The sequence below is a fragment of the Vidua macroura genome, chromosome 5, assembly GCF_024509145.1.
Source record: "Vidua macroura isolate BioBank_ID:100142 chromosome 5, ASM2450914v1, whole genome shotgun sequence".
NCBI lineage: Eukaryota > Metazoa > Chordata > Aves > Passeriformes > Viduidae > Vidua > Vidua macroura.
Window position 1 is genome coordinate 26,573,030 of NC_071575.1, and position 16,317 is coordinate 26,589,346.

Genomic DNA, 16,317 nt, shown 5'->3' on the forward strand with positions numbered 1-16,317 from the left:
TGTGTTTACACAAGGACTGAAAACAGTTTGAGATGCAGGATGAAGATAGGTAGGTGGAAGTTACCTCAGCTGTAACTGAGGTAACTGGTTGAAAAAGCAGGCACAGAGCTTCAGAAGAACCCAACTGGTTTGTGGCAGACTCATGCTGGTAATTTTTTGTTTGATCTGACTATGGCATTAAATGTTTGCCAACACCTTTCCCAGGACCTAGTTTTTGTCTGACTATAACTGACAGCTGGGCTAGCAGGCTGTGCAAACAGGAGAACAGAAGTGCTCTGGTTTTAAAGCAGGAAGCTGCCTCGCCCTACCCTTGGTTTTGCTGCCACCGTGGCTCCTTTGTGCCAGGCTGTTCAGCCAGTGTGGATGGGCACCTCCTCTGCATCACTTCCCACCACCTGACACTTCTGGCAGGCAGCAGCAATGCTTTTCATAAGCTTTGCCAGTGGATATAAAACCACAGGGGGAGAGAACATGAACACAGAGGAGCAAAAATTAAGGCCATGCATTACTTACACAGGCTTATGTACAAGTAAATAAAACCAAATTCAGGGACCACTTGAATCCTATCATAGGTTAATTGTTAAATGTACAGGAGTGCTAAGGGTCCCAGAGGACAAATGAAAGGGTTCTAGGTCTCAAGGAACAGATTATTTTTCTTTGTGCTTACCTTTTTGTAGGCACTGTGGAGATCAGTGTGTGACCACAGGGAGTAGAGGAGGACTGAAGCAGCCCTGCTGGCTTTGCTGAACATATTGCTGCCATTTTGCAAGAAGAATGATAAAACATATTTAAATTCACACATCATAATCATGGTGCATGTACAGACCTCAGCAAACATAACCTCCTAGCATTTGTTTTATCTCTCTAAGTGCTGGTTTGCCACCCTTTAGGTATTGTAGCATGTTTCAGGCTGTCCTTATTACTGAAACAAATGAAACTTGCCTCCCTGCTCCACTCATTCTTCAAATTTAGGGAGAAATCAAGTGCTCTGTAGCCTACATCTAACAGCAGCTATCATAGTGTGCATTTTCAGCTGAGGAAAATAACCTCAGCACAACAACCATTAGAAAGAATCTTTCCAGTAGGTAAAATCTCTGGTTAGTTAGACAGGATTTAAACTGTTCAGGTCCTCATGGGGTCTCCTTTACTGAGATTGATTTCCTCTTTCATTTTGTAGAGAGAGCAAGGCAAATGGAATGATTATTCGTATTTTTAAAACATTAATTATCATTGGAGTAAATATTGATTGCACTTGTTTACATATTAAAGAACAATTAAATTCTGTTCTCTAAAATTCCAATGTATTATTTTAAAAATCTATTATTATTATTAAAATCTGTTCTCTAAAATTCCAGCATGTTATTTTTAAGTACAGATCTCTAAGTTCTGTGAAGTGTATCCCTGCACTTTATTGCTAAAGTTTATCAGGGCTATGTTACAATGAACAGGAAAGACATTTTGGGTACAGATGAGATCTGATGATCAGTCACTACATATATATCAGAATACAGATAATATGGTGCAGTTATCTTCTGAGGAGTTATTTGAAATGCTGGGTCCTGGTGAGTTTAGCTATGGATGGGAGAGTTGTCTCAAGAGATCTTTCTGTATTTCCCCATCAGTGCAATTCCATTCACATCCCTGTTTGGGCTGTCCTGTACCTTGAGATGAAGCGTTTTTTCCCCCCAGGTGGCAGAGGCTGCAGTTTATTTTTTGCCTGGGGAAAGAGGGAGACTGGTGGAGCCCCTTACCTGTCATTCATGCTGATGGCAATGACCTTGGGCAGGCCCTGGGCGCTGAGGAGCAGCCGGGCGTTGTGCGAGCTGCTCTGGGTCAGGTTGAACAGGGTGTAGCAGATGGACGCCGTGGTTTCACAGGCAGCCTCGCAGCCTGGCACACACTCAGGCAGGACTGACACCAAATCAGGCAGAACTTCTCTGGCTGCAAGGTGGAAGAGAGACAAGCAGTTCCATTACTAACAGGTGCAGATTTGCCTTATTCCTCCCACTCTCCCTCAGCAGGGAGCTGTGTGCTCCCACCATGCACTCATGGCTTCCTGCCTGCATTACATTCCCACAGGTCAGGTGAAGCTGCACCTGAACTCACCAGGCAAGTGCCAGCTGCAGGCTGCCACTTCCCTGTTAGAGATGTTTTATATTAAATTTATCTCCATTTGATAGGGAGTTTCATTTTGCTTGATACATTTGGATAAATGTAGGTTCATTTTGTTTGATAAACTCAGACCCTTATCATCTAGAAAACAGTGTGCCCTCTCAAATGTTTTCCTTTGGCCAAAATTTTTCTTTTTGGAATTTGACCTGAATTCACACATGCTTTCAGTCAATCAAAAAGAACATCTTTTAATAGAGAAAATGTTCACCTGAAATTTCCCCAGTCCTCTCTATTATGGATAAAGCAAAGAAACAACTGTGAATGTGCATGATGAAGCACCCTCCCCCAAAGCTTTGTGCTACTCTGTCTTTCCCACACTCTCCTAAATTATTTTTTCCTGACGATATCCCAACTTCTTATCAGTTTAATTTCTTCTCTTTCAGGGGGATTCACCACCTGTAATTGTTAAAAACATATGGATTATCCCTTTGAAATCAGCCCAACGAAGTTGTAATATTTTCACTAATATGGAATGTTCTTTAAGGCTCAAACAAGACCCAGGAGACTGTTCTGCAGAATTCTGGAGGTTAATCTGCCCCATGAGCCATCTGTATACCTGCAATTTCCCCTTTCCCCCTTGGTGGGAACACAAAAAAGGACAACAAATTATATGAATACATTTTATCCTGTCAGTAGGAAAAAGTCTTAAAGACACAATAAATTGAAATGAGAATACTCAGAAGAGAAATGGCTTTTATTTAGAAATGAAATAATTTTAAAAGAATTAACTATTTTTTCTATAGCATCTTCTAGCTTCCATTCTCAAAAAAATTTTGCAGGAAAACTGTGTGGACTGCAAACTTCTAAAGCTTTGTGTTCAATAAGAGAGAGACTGATCTTTGCTAGAAGAATTAGAGATGTTCTGTGATTTCTTGCAAAGCATTATTCAGCTGTGGCAGCACAGAACTTAGCACTCACCTTCCTTTACCCTATTTTGAGCAGAAGAAAAACTCCCTCTCCAAATCTGTGTAGAATTTACTTCAATGATGTATTTTTGAAAGTAACAACAATGGAAGTATCTGAAGAGGAATATCTGATATAGTGAAAACTTTGTTTAGGCAAAACTATTTTAAGCCCTGTACAGAGACTTCAAGTATCCGGTGAAAAATCTACTCACAGATCAGGTTTTTTTTTCACGCATTTCTTTTTTTCAATGCAGGAAACTTTGATGTGAAGAGAGCAGAGCAAGCTCTCAGTCTTTGCTCACCTATGTCATTTCGCAGGGAGGTGTTTCGGGACAGGTTCCTGAGCAGTGAGACCGCTGTCCTCTTCACCGCGGGGTGGCTGACGTGCAGCATAGCTCGGATGCTTGGGAGCCCATTTGCCTTTTGAACAACAGTCCGGGCCACCGCGAATGGCATCTGTGGAAAGGCAGTTCTGTGTCATTGCCACGAGTGCAGAGCCTCAGAAAAAGCCACACACAGCCAGCTCTCTGCACCAGTTTAAGCATATTTAAAAGAGTTTTAAGCCAGAGTTACATATGAGTTGCAGCAGTAAAGAGAGGCGATAAAAAAGAAGTTGCAAGCCCTCTTTCTCCCAGGTGCTCTTTGGTTAGTTCTTCAGACAGATATCATTAGTTTTTTTCAACACAAATGTGATCTGCTGTTGTGTTAGAGCCCTCCTCTCTCCACAGAACTGTCTTCCACAAAATGACTTTTTTATTGCTTTTAACATCTGCTCATCCCTCACTGTGTAATGAATTAGCAAACTCCACACATGGAGATGCGCACAGAGGGAGAAGAAGCAGAACCCACTATCTGCCAAGCAAGGAAAAGCTGCACTGCTGGTTATGACTTTCCCTTCAATGTTCTTCATTTTCCTTCACCATGCTACTGAGCCAGTGACTTGTCAGTGCTTATTTGAGCTCAGCTGCACTGCAGCCCTGAACTCAACATTCACATCAAGAACTAAATGAGAAGAAAAGGAAAAAAGCTGACTTACTGGTCCAGTGCCAGCTGTGAGGTTCTGGAGAGCTCCCAGGGATGCTTCCTGGGTGTAGTTTCTGGTACTCTTTGCTATTAAGGAGAGGTATATCCTAATCAGTGTAGAATGCCAGAGCGATTCAACACCTTTGGGATTGCTCTTTTCCTCAGGAAGCGGGGTGTCCTGCTGCTTCTAAACATGTCAACAGATCAAGCCTTTAGAAACAGTGACCTCTATAGCTTAATGCACCACAAGCTGAACTAGCCATTTTGTAACTCTTCATGACCAGGTTATTTGGAGACTGTCAAGTTCTGAGCTCAAATAATAATGTGCAAAATTTCAGTATTTAATGATAGTGGCCAGTCCATCCAGTGGAGTATTCCTCAACTATTAAAACATTTGCTATGACATTGCCATCAGCAGCAGCTGAACGAGAGAATTGGTGTCGAGAAGGACTACCAATAAATTTGCATTTTTGGGGCAAGGAAATGTCACCCTACCAGATACATCAATAACAGACTGTTAATTAGATGGCAGCCTTATTCTTCAGAGGTTCCTACAAGTTATTAACCAAATGAGATGTAACTAATCATGTACTTTACCTCTTTTACTTTTCTGCTCCGTGTTCCAAAGCAGCCTGGTGTTTTATCATTGTTAGAAATATTTCTTCTTTGCATATATATGCTCTGGGCATAGCTCTCAGGGAGCTCTATCTCTAGCTGGTAGGAAAGATTGTGAAGAATACACACACAGTTCTCTGTGGCCTAAAATAACAAAAGAATAGAAATTGAAAGCTTTGGCATGTGTTGAAGGGACATGTACAGACACGGGAAGAGATTTCATTTTTGCATCTTCAGTAACTGACTGCAGAGTTTCTAATGCCTGATGGAAGAGCCAAGCTTCATGCCAGTGATCCACCAGACTGCCTTTATACTGAGAAATGAAACATGCCCCGGGATGTTCCTGAGCCCAGCGGGCAGCTGGCACACAGGACTGCATTCGGAGCAGGGTGCGTGCCTGTTGGAAACACTCCTGGGACATTAGAATTCCTGAACTGTGCCTGGGAATTGTTTGGGCGAGTGCTGCTTGACACAGAAGTGTGCCAAGAAATGTTTAAGGGCTTAGGAGTAAAGGTGGTCATGTACACACCTCACCATAGCATCAGCAAGAGGAAAGCTTTTTATCTTCCCCAAGGAGGAAGCATTTTTCTGTGGTGGAATGCTTTTTAAAATAAGACATTCCTTCCTGAACATGGCTAAGGTCAGGTCTGCAATTTCTGAGTGATGAGTCTAGTGGCAAATAGCTTTGTTACCAGTTGCTCTCTTTTGAAAGTCAAAAGGGAATGAGTGGTTTTAAGACAAAATGCAGCAGGGAGCTACTGGCACATGTGTAATGTGCTGGATTCTCCCTGAAGCTAATGGCACTGGATACAGGGAGATGGGGAAGCTCAAGGAACTAATCCTAGAACAGAGCTATAAATGTGCAGTAATTACCACTACACAGCACAAGTTATGGCAGGCCCACCAGAAGTGCCTTACAGGCTGCAGCTAATGTCAGTGACAGCTGCTCTTCTCACCCAACTTCACCCAGCTGAAAGACAAGCCTCTGCTCCAAGAATCTGTGTTCAGGGTTCACCTGCACTCAGTGAGGGGAGGAAGAGTGAGAGAAACTGGCACCTGGAGGTGTCCATGTCTTTTTAGTTACTGCCTCAGGCTTAGGAAGCAAGGGAAAATGTGTAGCTTTTTTTCCTGAAATAACCTAGGAAAATTATTTCTATTCTAAATGATGTGAGCTCCTTAATCACACTGCCACCCAAAGGGATTTAGGTTCTTCATTTCCTAAGGGGTATGTAGCATTAAATACATAGGAGAGTAACCAGATTAATTTTTTAAGCTTCTAGCTAGCTGAGACAACCAAAAAGGCAACATCTCACTCTTTTGTGTTTCAGCATTTCTGACAGCTGTGATTTTATCTCACTAAAAAAAAAAAAAAGCGACAGGTGTTTCTGTCTAGAGATTCCGTTCCGAAAATATTTTCCCAGTGCTGAGTTATACTATTCTTTTAGATTGCAGCATAAAAATACTTCAAAAATCTTACTGAACTTTCACCTTTGGTGGCAGTTTTAAAAGCCCTGGAAATAAGTTTTGCAATTGCATCACAGCTGTTTCTGAACATTGGTTTCTAAACAACAACAGAAAAATGTTCCCTTGGCAATTTCCCCTAGGAAAACACTTTTCATCTGAAAGAGTACCTTGTCATTGGGCTCATGGTCTGCAATAGCTCCTTGGATATAATACACAAGAGAATCAATCAAGCCCTCACATTCTCTCATCTTCTTCCTTCCTTCTGGGCCGGCAGAGCTCATGTTTCTGTGCAGGAAAGAAGATGTTGGGGAGAAGAGATTTAGTCAAAGGGATTTTCTTGTGCTCCTCTGACAAACTTTTCCAGCTAAATCTTAAAGATACTGAAGTTCAGGTTGACTGCTTCTTTTCTTCAGAGGTGTAAGACAATCTGAGCCTCTTCTAGATAAAACTTTCACTCTCAGACAGAAACAAATAGTCCAGGGAAACAAACCACTGTGTTTGGACAGATAAGGTAAGATCTGACTCAAATTTTCCTCTCAAAGTTGACTCAATCATTTTTAAGCAGTCAAAAAAAACCCCCAAAAACTTTGTACTTTTTTTTCCTTATTCCATTTTCCGTTACAATTTTAATATTTAGGATGGTGAAAATATCAGAGGAAAGATACCTGTAAAGATTTCCATGTGCACAGATGTCCTGTAGAATTAATTTACTTACACCAGGCTGGTCCTTGATCCAAGATGACCCATCAACAGGCACATGGTCTGAGAGTTTTAGCACCATCTCCACATTCACAGCAAAGACTCACTCTTTCCCTGGCTTACAAGTAACATTTGCTGTGATTTGTAGTAAACCAAGTACAACTTACAAATCAATTAAAAAACTGATTTAAAAACTCTTGAAAAACCAAACACACACCTTGCTGTTTGCAGCTGCTTGGCTCTAAACAAGCTGCTGATTTCCATGGAAGAAACAACACTTACACTTTTGGGGTATAATTATTTTTACAACTCAGCAAAATCTGAATTATGGAATACCAGAATTATAAATCCAGGCCTTTTTTTTTTTTTTTTTTTTTTGACTCCTGCAGCTCTGCTGGACAAAAGACTGCACATTGAAGATTCTTTGTTTGAAATAACTTTAAGTATTAGCCAATGCCAATCTTAGCATCCATCAAAACACAGAGGGACATGTTCCTTTAGATAGTTTCAGGTTACTTATTTTGCATGCTTACTTTGCCCACTAAAAATTACAATGTTTACAATTTTATTAATGACAAATTCAGTAAGGTTTAAGCTTTCCTGTGACTTATGACTGTAAAATGTATGTAGCATTTTATACACTGTCATTTTACTTCTACTATTTTTTTTTCCCTCTGGGAAGTGCATGTTCAGGTTACATACTAAGCACTGTAATTACAATTTTACTTTAGGTCATGATGTTAACTATGTCTCTATTTAAGAGTTCATTTATTCTCTCATGGAATTATATATCACAGAATCAATATTCAGATCCCACAACATGGCCTACTATAGAAATCCCTTTGGAATTTAATTTTACCTATATATGTCACATTCAAGGCACGTCACCCTTTCCTATGCTTATGCTGACAGAAGTGTACATGTTACAGCCCTCCTGGTGCATAGCAAAAATAGTTTCTGGGACACACAGACTAAAAATACTGTCAAAGATAAGTGTGGAATTTCCCTTGCCAAAGACACTTCAGCTGATACAGTGTTTTGTTTTGTCCCACATATTCTAAAATCCCCTCAACTTTTTACAACTGATCCTGCTGAATGCTTGCGCAAGGAGAGGCCATGCCCTGGCCTTGCTGTCAGCATGAACAGAGTAAAGAGCTTTTCTAGCTCAGGAGGCAGAGAAGCGCCTGAATTAGGGGCACTGTCCTGTCCTGCAAGGGAAATTAATTCCTGGGCTCTGTTTCATTAAGAAGTTGATGCTCATCCAGAGACAGGTATCAGTGTGTGTCTGTGTGCACACCTGTACACACATGGCTACTCCTTTCTCCACCTTTCCCTATTTCCTGAGGGTGACAACGTGGACTGGGAAGGGAAGAGCTCCTGCTCTCCCACTCCTCCAGACACTGCTGTAAGCACCTTACTGAAAAGAGGGTCAGAGAAGAGCATTTCAGGCAAAACCTCAGCTGACAGCTTAAATTTGTTTGCTGATTGAAGCTTGAGAAATTCCAGGAGATAAAAATATTGTTAGATTGCTAAAAAAATGTAATATTTCTGAGAAGTGTCCCAGAAATGTAAATTTAAATATATATTTTTTTGAAAAAATGGAGACATTTCGCTTAAGAGAATTTTAAAACTGGCTTTTTCTTGGCTTCCTAAGATTTGAGGTTCCTGACAAGTGAAATGCCAGTCTCTGAGCTCGGGAGCTGGACTTCATTGTAGTGGAGTTCCAGGACGCCCTGAAATACTCAGTGCTTGCAATGTGAGGAGAAGGGAGCCTCAGGGAGATTGCCACTTGTGGGGGATGCTCTCTTCTGAATGACTCAGAACTTAAAATTTGGCAGCAGCCAGCTATGAAAAATCCCTGACTTTGGGCATGCTTAGCTGTGGTAATCCTGGTGACATGCTCAAATGGTGCCATTGCTGATCTGTCTGCACGCCTCGTTTATCTCGTCTTGCATTTACTGCTTCTGTCCCCTCCTGCACACAAGCATGGTGCAACTACATCTGTAATCAAAATAGCCCTTTGCCCACAGTCCTGCGGTGAGGATCAGCTAATTTCCTGTTGGAAAATGTTATTTTGATGCAGAGTTGTGAAGTAAATACAAAGAAATTTGAGGCAATAAAACCAAGCATGGCTTTGAAGGAAACAGAATGATGATAATAAATGTTCAATTAGCAGATCAATGGCACCAAATGAAAGGGATACTCCCTCTAAGCCAACACTGAGTCATACACTGACTGTTGGAAAACGTTCTTGAACTGCTGTGAATGGTCCATGTAACTGATAAGAAGCAGGATTTTGCTCCTGGGACTCATTCTGCTAAAACTGGTAATGTGAATTTAATTCACATTTAATTCACACCAGACAGCATTTTGGGAAATTCTATTCCTTTCCTGCCTTGCACAGTTCTAAAATTCATCAAGGAGGTAAAGGTATCTGGGATCTACTTGGTAACTATATGTGCCAGGCTTCAAGCTGCTTGCTGGAAGTAACAAAATTCCTTTCAGGAATTGAGGGAGCTGATAAACTGAAGAGGAGGCAAGAGGAGATAAGAATGGATGGAAATATACTTAAAGGAATGGCAATGCTATGCAAGAGGCCTTGGTTCAAAGACTTATTATCATCAGTCACTTGTTTTACGCTCTCTCTTAGAAGCTGCCATTGTGAGTCCAAGCTTTTCAACACACAGGGAGAGCTTTGGCTTCGCTTCTCTCTAGAGTAAATGGAAGCAGATGTTTTTGCAGCCTCCCAGGCTGCAATGATACAATTTCCTCCAAACACAGGTTTCTACTGTCCTTGTGGGTCACTGTGTAATTCAAAAGGAGATCAGACAGGAGCTGGGACAGACAAACTGTGAAAAATGATAATGAAAAAGGAAGGATGACTTTTATTTTACTAGGTGAGAAGAGAGAGGTTAGCTGACTATCCTGGAAATAGTTCTGTAGAAAGTGTTGAAAAACTAGAATACATAGGGGCACAGGATGCTTCAGTTACAGGGCAGTTAAAAAGGAAGGCTCTGTAGTGAAGTATGGCAGCTTCAGCACTTAAATTAAATGTTTTGCAGGGGAAAATGTGATTAACTGTGTATAAATTTGGGAAAGTTCAGCATTGCAGAAGCTCTGGGAAAAGGTATTTCAAGATAAAAGTGGAACCAGTTCATTATCAGCTTTCAAGGTGTGATACAAATAGCCTTCCACTAAACCTTCCTTTCAGAGGAAAAGTCATGCCAGAGGTTCACTTATGTATATAGATAATATTCAAAACCATGCATTCTACATGCTGCTGGGATCTTATCCTTTCTGACTCAGAGGAGTATGGGGAAATATCTTGAAGATTTTTATCCCTTGTATTGGAACTGGAAGCAGAACTTTTATGTATAGGATTTCAGGCCAAGAAAAAGTGACTTTACCTTTAAAATCCTTCAGGACTTGTCTACAAATGTCTGTAACACTCCTCTAGATAGTTTAATACACCAATTTTACTTGTTCAGTTTATTGTCAGGCAACCAGTGAAGTCTATTGATTTGGCTTACTCTGTGGGTCCAAGCAGAGTGCATTTTATCATATTTCACAACCAAACAACACTATTACTTATTTTAACTGCCAGTGCAGAATTCTGTGGTTTACACAGCTTCTTTTTACTACATAAAGCTTGTGACCTGTGGTTTCTGTAAAGCTTTGCTTCTCACAGGGTCTTAAGACAAAATGCAGACCTAGAGAATGGGATTAACAAATCCTTCTAACGTCAGACTTCCTTATCAGTGACTGCATGCACCAACACAGGCGCTGAGATTCAGGACCCCACAATACTTCTGGCAATAACTGGGGACTGGTCTGGTCATGCACTCATTCCAATGCTTGGAAGAACCTGCAATATTATCTGCTAGATGTGGATTCATTTCTCCTGCTGCTGTTTTCTCAAAGAGGATGAAGGAAGCTTTAATTTATAATCGGGTAATGTGGTGCAATGCATATACACCCACCAGATGCTAGGGTTAGGTTTAGGCTGTGTTTGTCCCTTTCAGTCAACAGCTGTATGGAAATTTTTGAAAAGAAGTTCTTGCATTCCCCTGTAACTAAGTACAGTATTACACATAATGTATTGCACTTCAAAGTACTATTTATACCCTCTAATAGGAGCTGCAGGCTATAGACTTTATCAACATGCCCAACAAACATGTTAGCATCACAAAAGGGAAGACTAATTACAGATTTATATTCTGGCAAATAAGTATACTCCTTAAACATATTCATAAGCAACATCATTCCCTCAGTGCACACTTTCATTACTCCGTGGCATGCTCTTCTTTTTATTGATGCAGAGATTTTTTGTTTCCCTAATATGTAAGGAAGGAATACTTATAGTGACCTAATCTGGGAGGTGAGTCAATTTACAGAGAAGAGATGCAAACTGATTAATCTTAAAGATCTCAGCTATTTAACATGTACAAATAAGTAAGCCTCATTAAAAAATATTCTGTGCTAGAAAGTATGTGGCGATCCTGCAGATCATCTTTACCTGTGAGTTTTCAAGCCCTTCTTTTTCTATTTCTAATTTTCAGTGTTGAAGCTCTTAAAAATGAGAAGGATTAGAATGTGGATATCATATTTTTAAAATCAGTACTGTATCCTTAAGCACCTACATAAGGGCAGTTTTAGAGACTTTTAATTAAGGCTGGAGAGCTCACAGCAATTCTGGAGCAGCCCCAAGCACCGACTTTGTGTCCAGAGTGAGGTTAACCCAGGAATCCACTTTCATTTAAAAGAACTCAGGTACTGTTACACCCTATTTGTCACTTAACAACTTGTGTCAATCTGCTGAAACAAGCTCAGGAAGAGCAACACCAAGCTAAGCCTGAGAATGATCTGTGCCCCCATCGGCTGCTTCACAGGGAAGAGACAGCTCCAGAGTCCAAACACCAAGAGAGGAGCAGCTGGACTGGTTTCTGCACAAATGCAGCTTGGGCTAATTAATATGAAAAAAGACAACCTCCTTCATTTCCTAGACAGTGGCACTAAGCATTGGCTAGAGAGGTTTTATGATGGGTGGTTAATGTTTGTATTTGTTTTTGAGTTGTCAGAGTAAATAAAAGTTAATTATTAATTAGAGATGAAATTAATTAGTAGTTAGTGGGCTGACAGGAGTTCCTGCAGAAAAGGTGTATTGCTGTTGAGTATTTTGTGTAGTTTACCATTCATTTGTCTTCTGAAACCACACAAGTCAGATACAGAGCTGTTGCACAGGAAAAATAAATGCCATATACCTACGACTACTCTGCTATAGGACATGTCAGCATAGTAGGTATGTGTGAGGCAAAATGGGCACATTTCCAGCCTCCAAATTCCAAACTTAATTCCTTGAACTCTACTAGAAGGAGTTTAAACCTCAGGTCATGCCTTTGCAGTCGTACGTTACTCCTTAGGAAGTTCAAATTATGTCCTTTTGTGCATTTTTAAATGTGTAAACTTACTTAATGTGCAATGAATTTGAACTCACAAAGGGCCTCCAATTTATAGACTGTTAAAGATGTTTTCATTGAAGATGTGATTTTTATACTTCAGCCATTTAGGGGTGTATTCACGGAGGCCTTTGGTGTTTGTCTATAGTAACTGCTACTGTGCCCACGAGTCTATTAGCAGACTGCAGTACTAAATACACAACTATAAATCTATTCCTCCACCCCATGGCTGCAACTTGCTTGAACCTGTGCAAAAGGCTGGACAGGGCTTATTCTGGTTTAAAAAATGGCTGTCCCACAATTTAAGTTGAATAACTTTATAATCAGTTTAGGCACAGATTATGATATGTTCAAATAAGCATCTTTGGTAGCAGCTGGAAACAGAAAATATTTATGTGCTTGTCCCCTTTCTAAGTCATCTGTTTGCATGAGAAGTGGTTGTGGCTTGAAATGAACTCTGTGTATTTATCCAAAAATAATTGTGTCCCCTGTTTTGTCATCACCATTGCTTTGGGTAGTTGTAGACAGAGTGCTCACCTCAGGCATCCTGTGGCATTGTAGAAGATATCAGGGTCGGGTAGAACACTTGATTTTGGGTAATCTCTGTCTGGCCAGCCTGAGTAAGGGATGAGGACAGCTTCAGTCAGTGTCTGCAGGGCTTCTCTAATCAACAGGTGCTTCAGCTGGTCATTGGAGGACAGATTCCACAGCAAACCTGGAATATCCACAATAAAATCAGAGAGGCAAAAAGACTCCTCTCCACTTTGAAAGACTCAATCTCACACCCCTTTGTTGCAGTGTCTGTCTCTCGGGAACAGGGGCATTCTACACCCCTTGATGTTAATGAGTGAAGAGCCTGCCTGCCACTGATAATCTGAATAGAAGCAGAAGGGATTGGTAAATGCTCACCAGCCCTGATTCAGGGACATGGAAACAGAGCAAAAAAGGGGGCACAGTTATCCATGTGGATAAAGTAAAATCCCTGCATAGTCAGTCTAATGCCCAGCCAAGAAGTGTAGCTTTCCATGACTCTGCATTGTCCATCTGCTGCAATCACCTTCTCTGTTAGCAAAGCAGCACAAGCTAAGGGAAAACAAACTCACGAAAGGGATAGATGGGAGGTGCAGAGGTCTGATTTACAAGAGATCTGCTGGAAGACAGGAAATGCCCATTACCAAGTTTCTCTATCACTTGATAACAAAATTTCTCATAAGAGGGAAAGCTGTTAACACTGGTTGGCTGCTACTGTCCAGACATTCGTCACTAAACAAATCATTAAGTAATGCTATAAACCTTGTCTACTCACAGTCTCCAAACCTAATTTCAAATATAATCTTGTTGAACTTAACAGGTTCCATTATGTTCTATTCCAACAGACAACAATTCTTTTTAAAGCACTCTTCCCTTGCAAAACAACACGTATTTCTGCTTTTCACTACAAAGACATTCATTGTTCCTCCAGCTTGCTGCTCTAAGTTTCACAGACCTCCTCCTCCACACACTGGCAGAGTATTAGTGAATGTTCCTTTCATCAGCTCACAACAAGAACAACAGAAAAATGTTTCTTTTGTATCTCCTTACACTTTGAATTTAATTTCAGGTATTGTGAGCAACGGTAAAATCAAAACAAAAGCCAGCCAGAAGCAGCCCATTCCTTCTTCTGGGATCAGCTCTTCAGCCTCTGAATCAGGGGATAAAAGGAAGAATGTACTTTTCTGAAGGATAGGTAAGGGTTACAGGAAAACAGACAAGCAGTCCAAAGGGCATTGGTAAGCAAAGCAGGTTAAAACAGAAGGGCACAAATGCAAGGAATGGCACAAGGACAGAATATACTTTTTAAAAGAACAAATAAATTTGGAATTACAGGCCGATACTTAGAATTGTCAGAAGAGAATTTGAGATAGTTCTCTCATGGTACATTTTCCAACAAAAACCCTACCTTTACCCACAGGCACTGTGTCTCTGGGCTCAGAAGGATTCTCTCAGTGGTATTCTGGGTGTGGATGAATTTGTGCACATTAGGCAATGTCTTAGGAGTGGATTGTTTCCTTGCACCTATGCTATATTCTTAGGAGCATAGTTTCCCTTATATGGTTATTTGGGAAAATGGGTGGGGTCTACTTTTAAATTTATATTTCTTTTAACGACAGTTCTGCTTGTGCTGTAATCTTCCCTGCAGGAAAATTTTTCTTTCATTTCTTTATTTATGCTGTATGATAACAAGATCAGGAGTTTAGCTGCTCCCTGGAGGTTCATCTGGCTTACCTTCAAAAGCTAAAATCTTATGCTTCTTTCATGCCACAGCCATTTTATTTTCTGTTCCTCAATATGCTCTCCAAATACTGTATAAAACTCCAATCCTGTCTTAGGTCCTGCAAATAAAATCCTCTCCTACAATTTAGGAGAAACTCCTTTCCTAAGAGATTTCTAAGTAGCTTGTAAGCCAAAGAAAGGACAGAGCCTCTGCTTACTTTATCTGTATCAATGCTTTTGTGAAGCCATCAAATTCAGTCAAATTTAGTGATCTTTGGCAGGTTTGATTCCCCCTGTGAAGAGATCATATGAGCACAGAAATTGCAGAGAAACTGGGCAGCTCTTTTCTGCAGGAGGCATTAGGCAGACTGGCCCACAGCAGCTTTCAAACCTCTGTCATCAGCACAAAGCTGCTTTGGTGGGGCAGTGGTTTGGTGGTTTTTGTGTGTTCACAGACTGTGAGGCAGTTACAGCACGTGCTGTAATCAGCATTTATCTCCACACACTTTGGTTGCTCTCCGTGTTTTCACAGCACAATACCAGGCACAGTGCAGGACTGGGCTCACTCTGTATTCCTAAGCCTGTGTCTTGAAGAAAATACAGGCCATCAAAGTATTCTTTAAGAACATATGATAAAATATGGATTAATGTTAGGCAAGTGCTTGTCTGTATTAACACTGATGGTCCTAATAAACCAGTGACCTTTAAAGACAAGCTTCTAAGGCTGAGATTTACTTATTTCATGTGCATAAGTACTATATTTCTGACAGGTAATGAAGTACAGTATCCAAAAACTTCTGTCTCAGAGTTTTAACTTCCTTCTCTCCTAAAACTTCCTCATTTCATATACTTTTGTCAGGTGGAGTGCTTTGGTACCATGCTTCCCACACAGCAGTAGAAACAAAAAACTTCCCTCTGCTGAGCTTAAACATATTTATTAATTAATACTGCATGCTTTCAATCCTTGGCCAAGAGTCTTTCACTACCATTCAATGAGGTATTATCAGGTACCAAGATGATTTTTCTAATCTTTTATGGGGAAAGACATTTAGCTGAATATGATGTCCTACATTGGGAAGTCCCTAATTTACAGTCAAAGTAGGCAAGTAATATGTATGATGTGGAAAGACAAATGGACCTCTGGTGCTACCTGGTTTAAGACCAAATCTTTCACATTAACCTTTTCCTGGAAGTGCACACTTCAGAGAGATTGCATGCATAAATATGATATTCCACTAGTCCTGTATGAAGTCAAAGGCAATGCAAGAGGTGAAATTCACTCATCCAGACTGCCCTTTGCTCTTCTAGGCTCTTTGCTAGGGAGCTGGAAGAACTGTTCAAGTGATAGCAAAAAATATGTCCTGGTGGCATTTTCACTAAGGTACCCAGTGCATTTCCTCCTGGCTGCAGATCTGGTCTTGAACAAAGTAAGAAATACTTCTCTCTTGGTGTATTTTTAAAGTTGTCCTTTGCAACTGATAGGCATGAAAGAACATCATAATATTTTGCTTTACACATGCTACATCATCCTGCTTGGCATAAATATTTTTTTGATGTCTTCTTTATTTTGTGAGTAAATATTCACGTTCAGTGACAGCAGTAATTGCTGAAAGAAGATGTACCTTTATCCATTTCCACATTGGTGAAGGGGAAGACAGTAATATTCACAATATACATATGAGTTATCAGGCACAGTCAACATTTTTGTCAGAAATTTTGAAAGTGCTAGC

General features: G+C 40.5%; 1 protein-coding gene across 2 annotated transcripts in view; it reads right to left on the reverse strand.

Moving 5' to 3' along the window:
- PKP2 (plakophilin 2) overlaps positions 1-16,317 on the reverse strand; it is a 36,879-nt gene that overhangs the window by 1,851 nt on the left and 18,711 nt on the right. For both annotated transcript variants that reach the window (XM_053978854.1, XM_053978855.1), the window contains exons 6-12: positions 12,872-13,049; positions 6,347-6,464; positions 4,698-4,859; positions 4,114-4,287; positions 3,380-3,533; positions 1,752-1,941; positions 668-755 (exon numbers count right to left, since the gene is read on the reverse strand). In XM_053978854.1, coding sequence (XP_053834829.1) covers positions 668-755; positions 1,752-1,941; positions 3,380-3,533; positions 4,114-4,287; positions 4,698-4,859; positions 6,347-6,464; positions 12,872-13,049 — 1,064 coding nt within the window. The remainder of the gene's footprint in view (positions 1-667; positions 756-1,751; positions 1,942-3,379; positions 3,534-4,113; positions 4,288-4,697; positions 4,860-6,346; positions 6,465-12,871; positions 13,050-16,317) is intronic.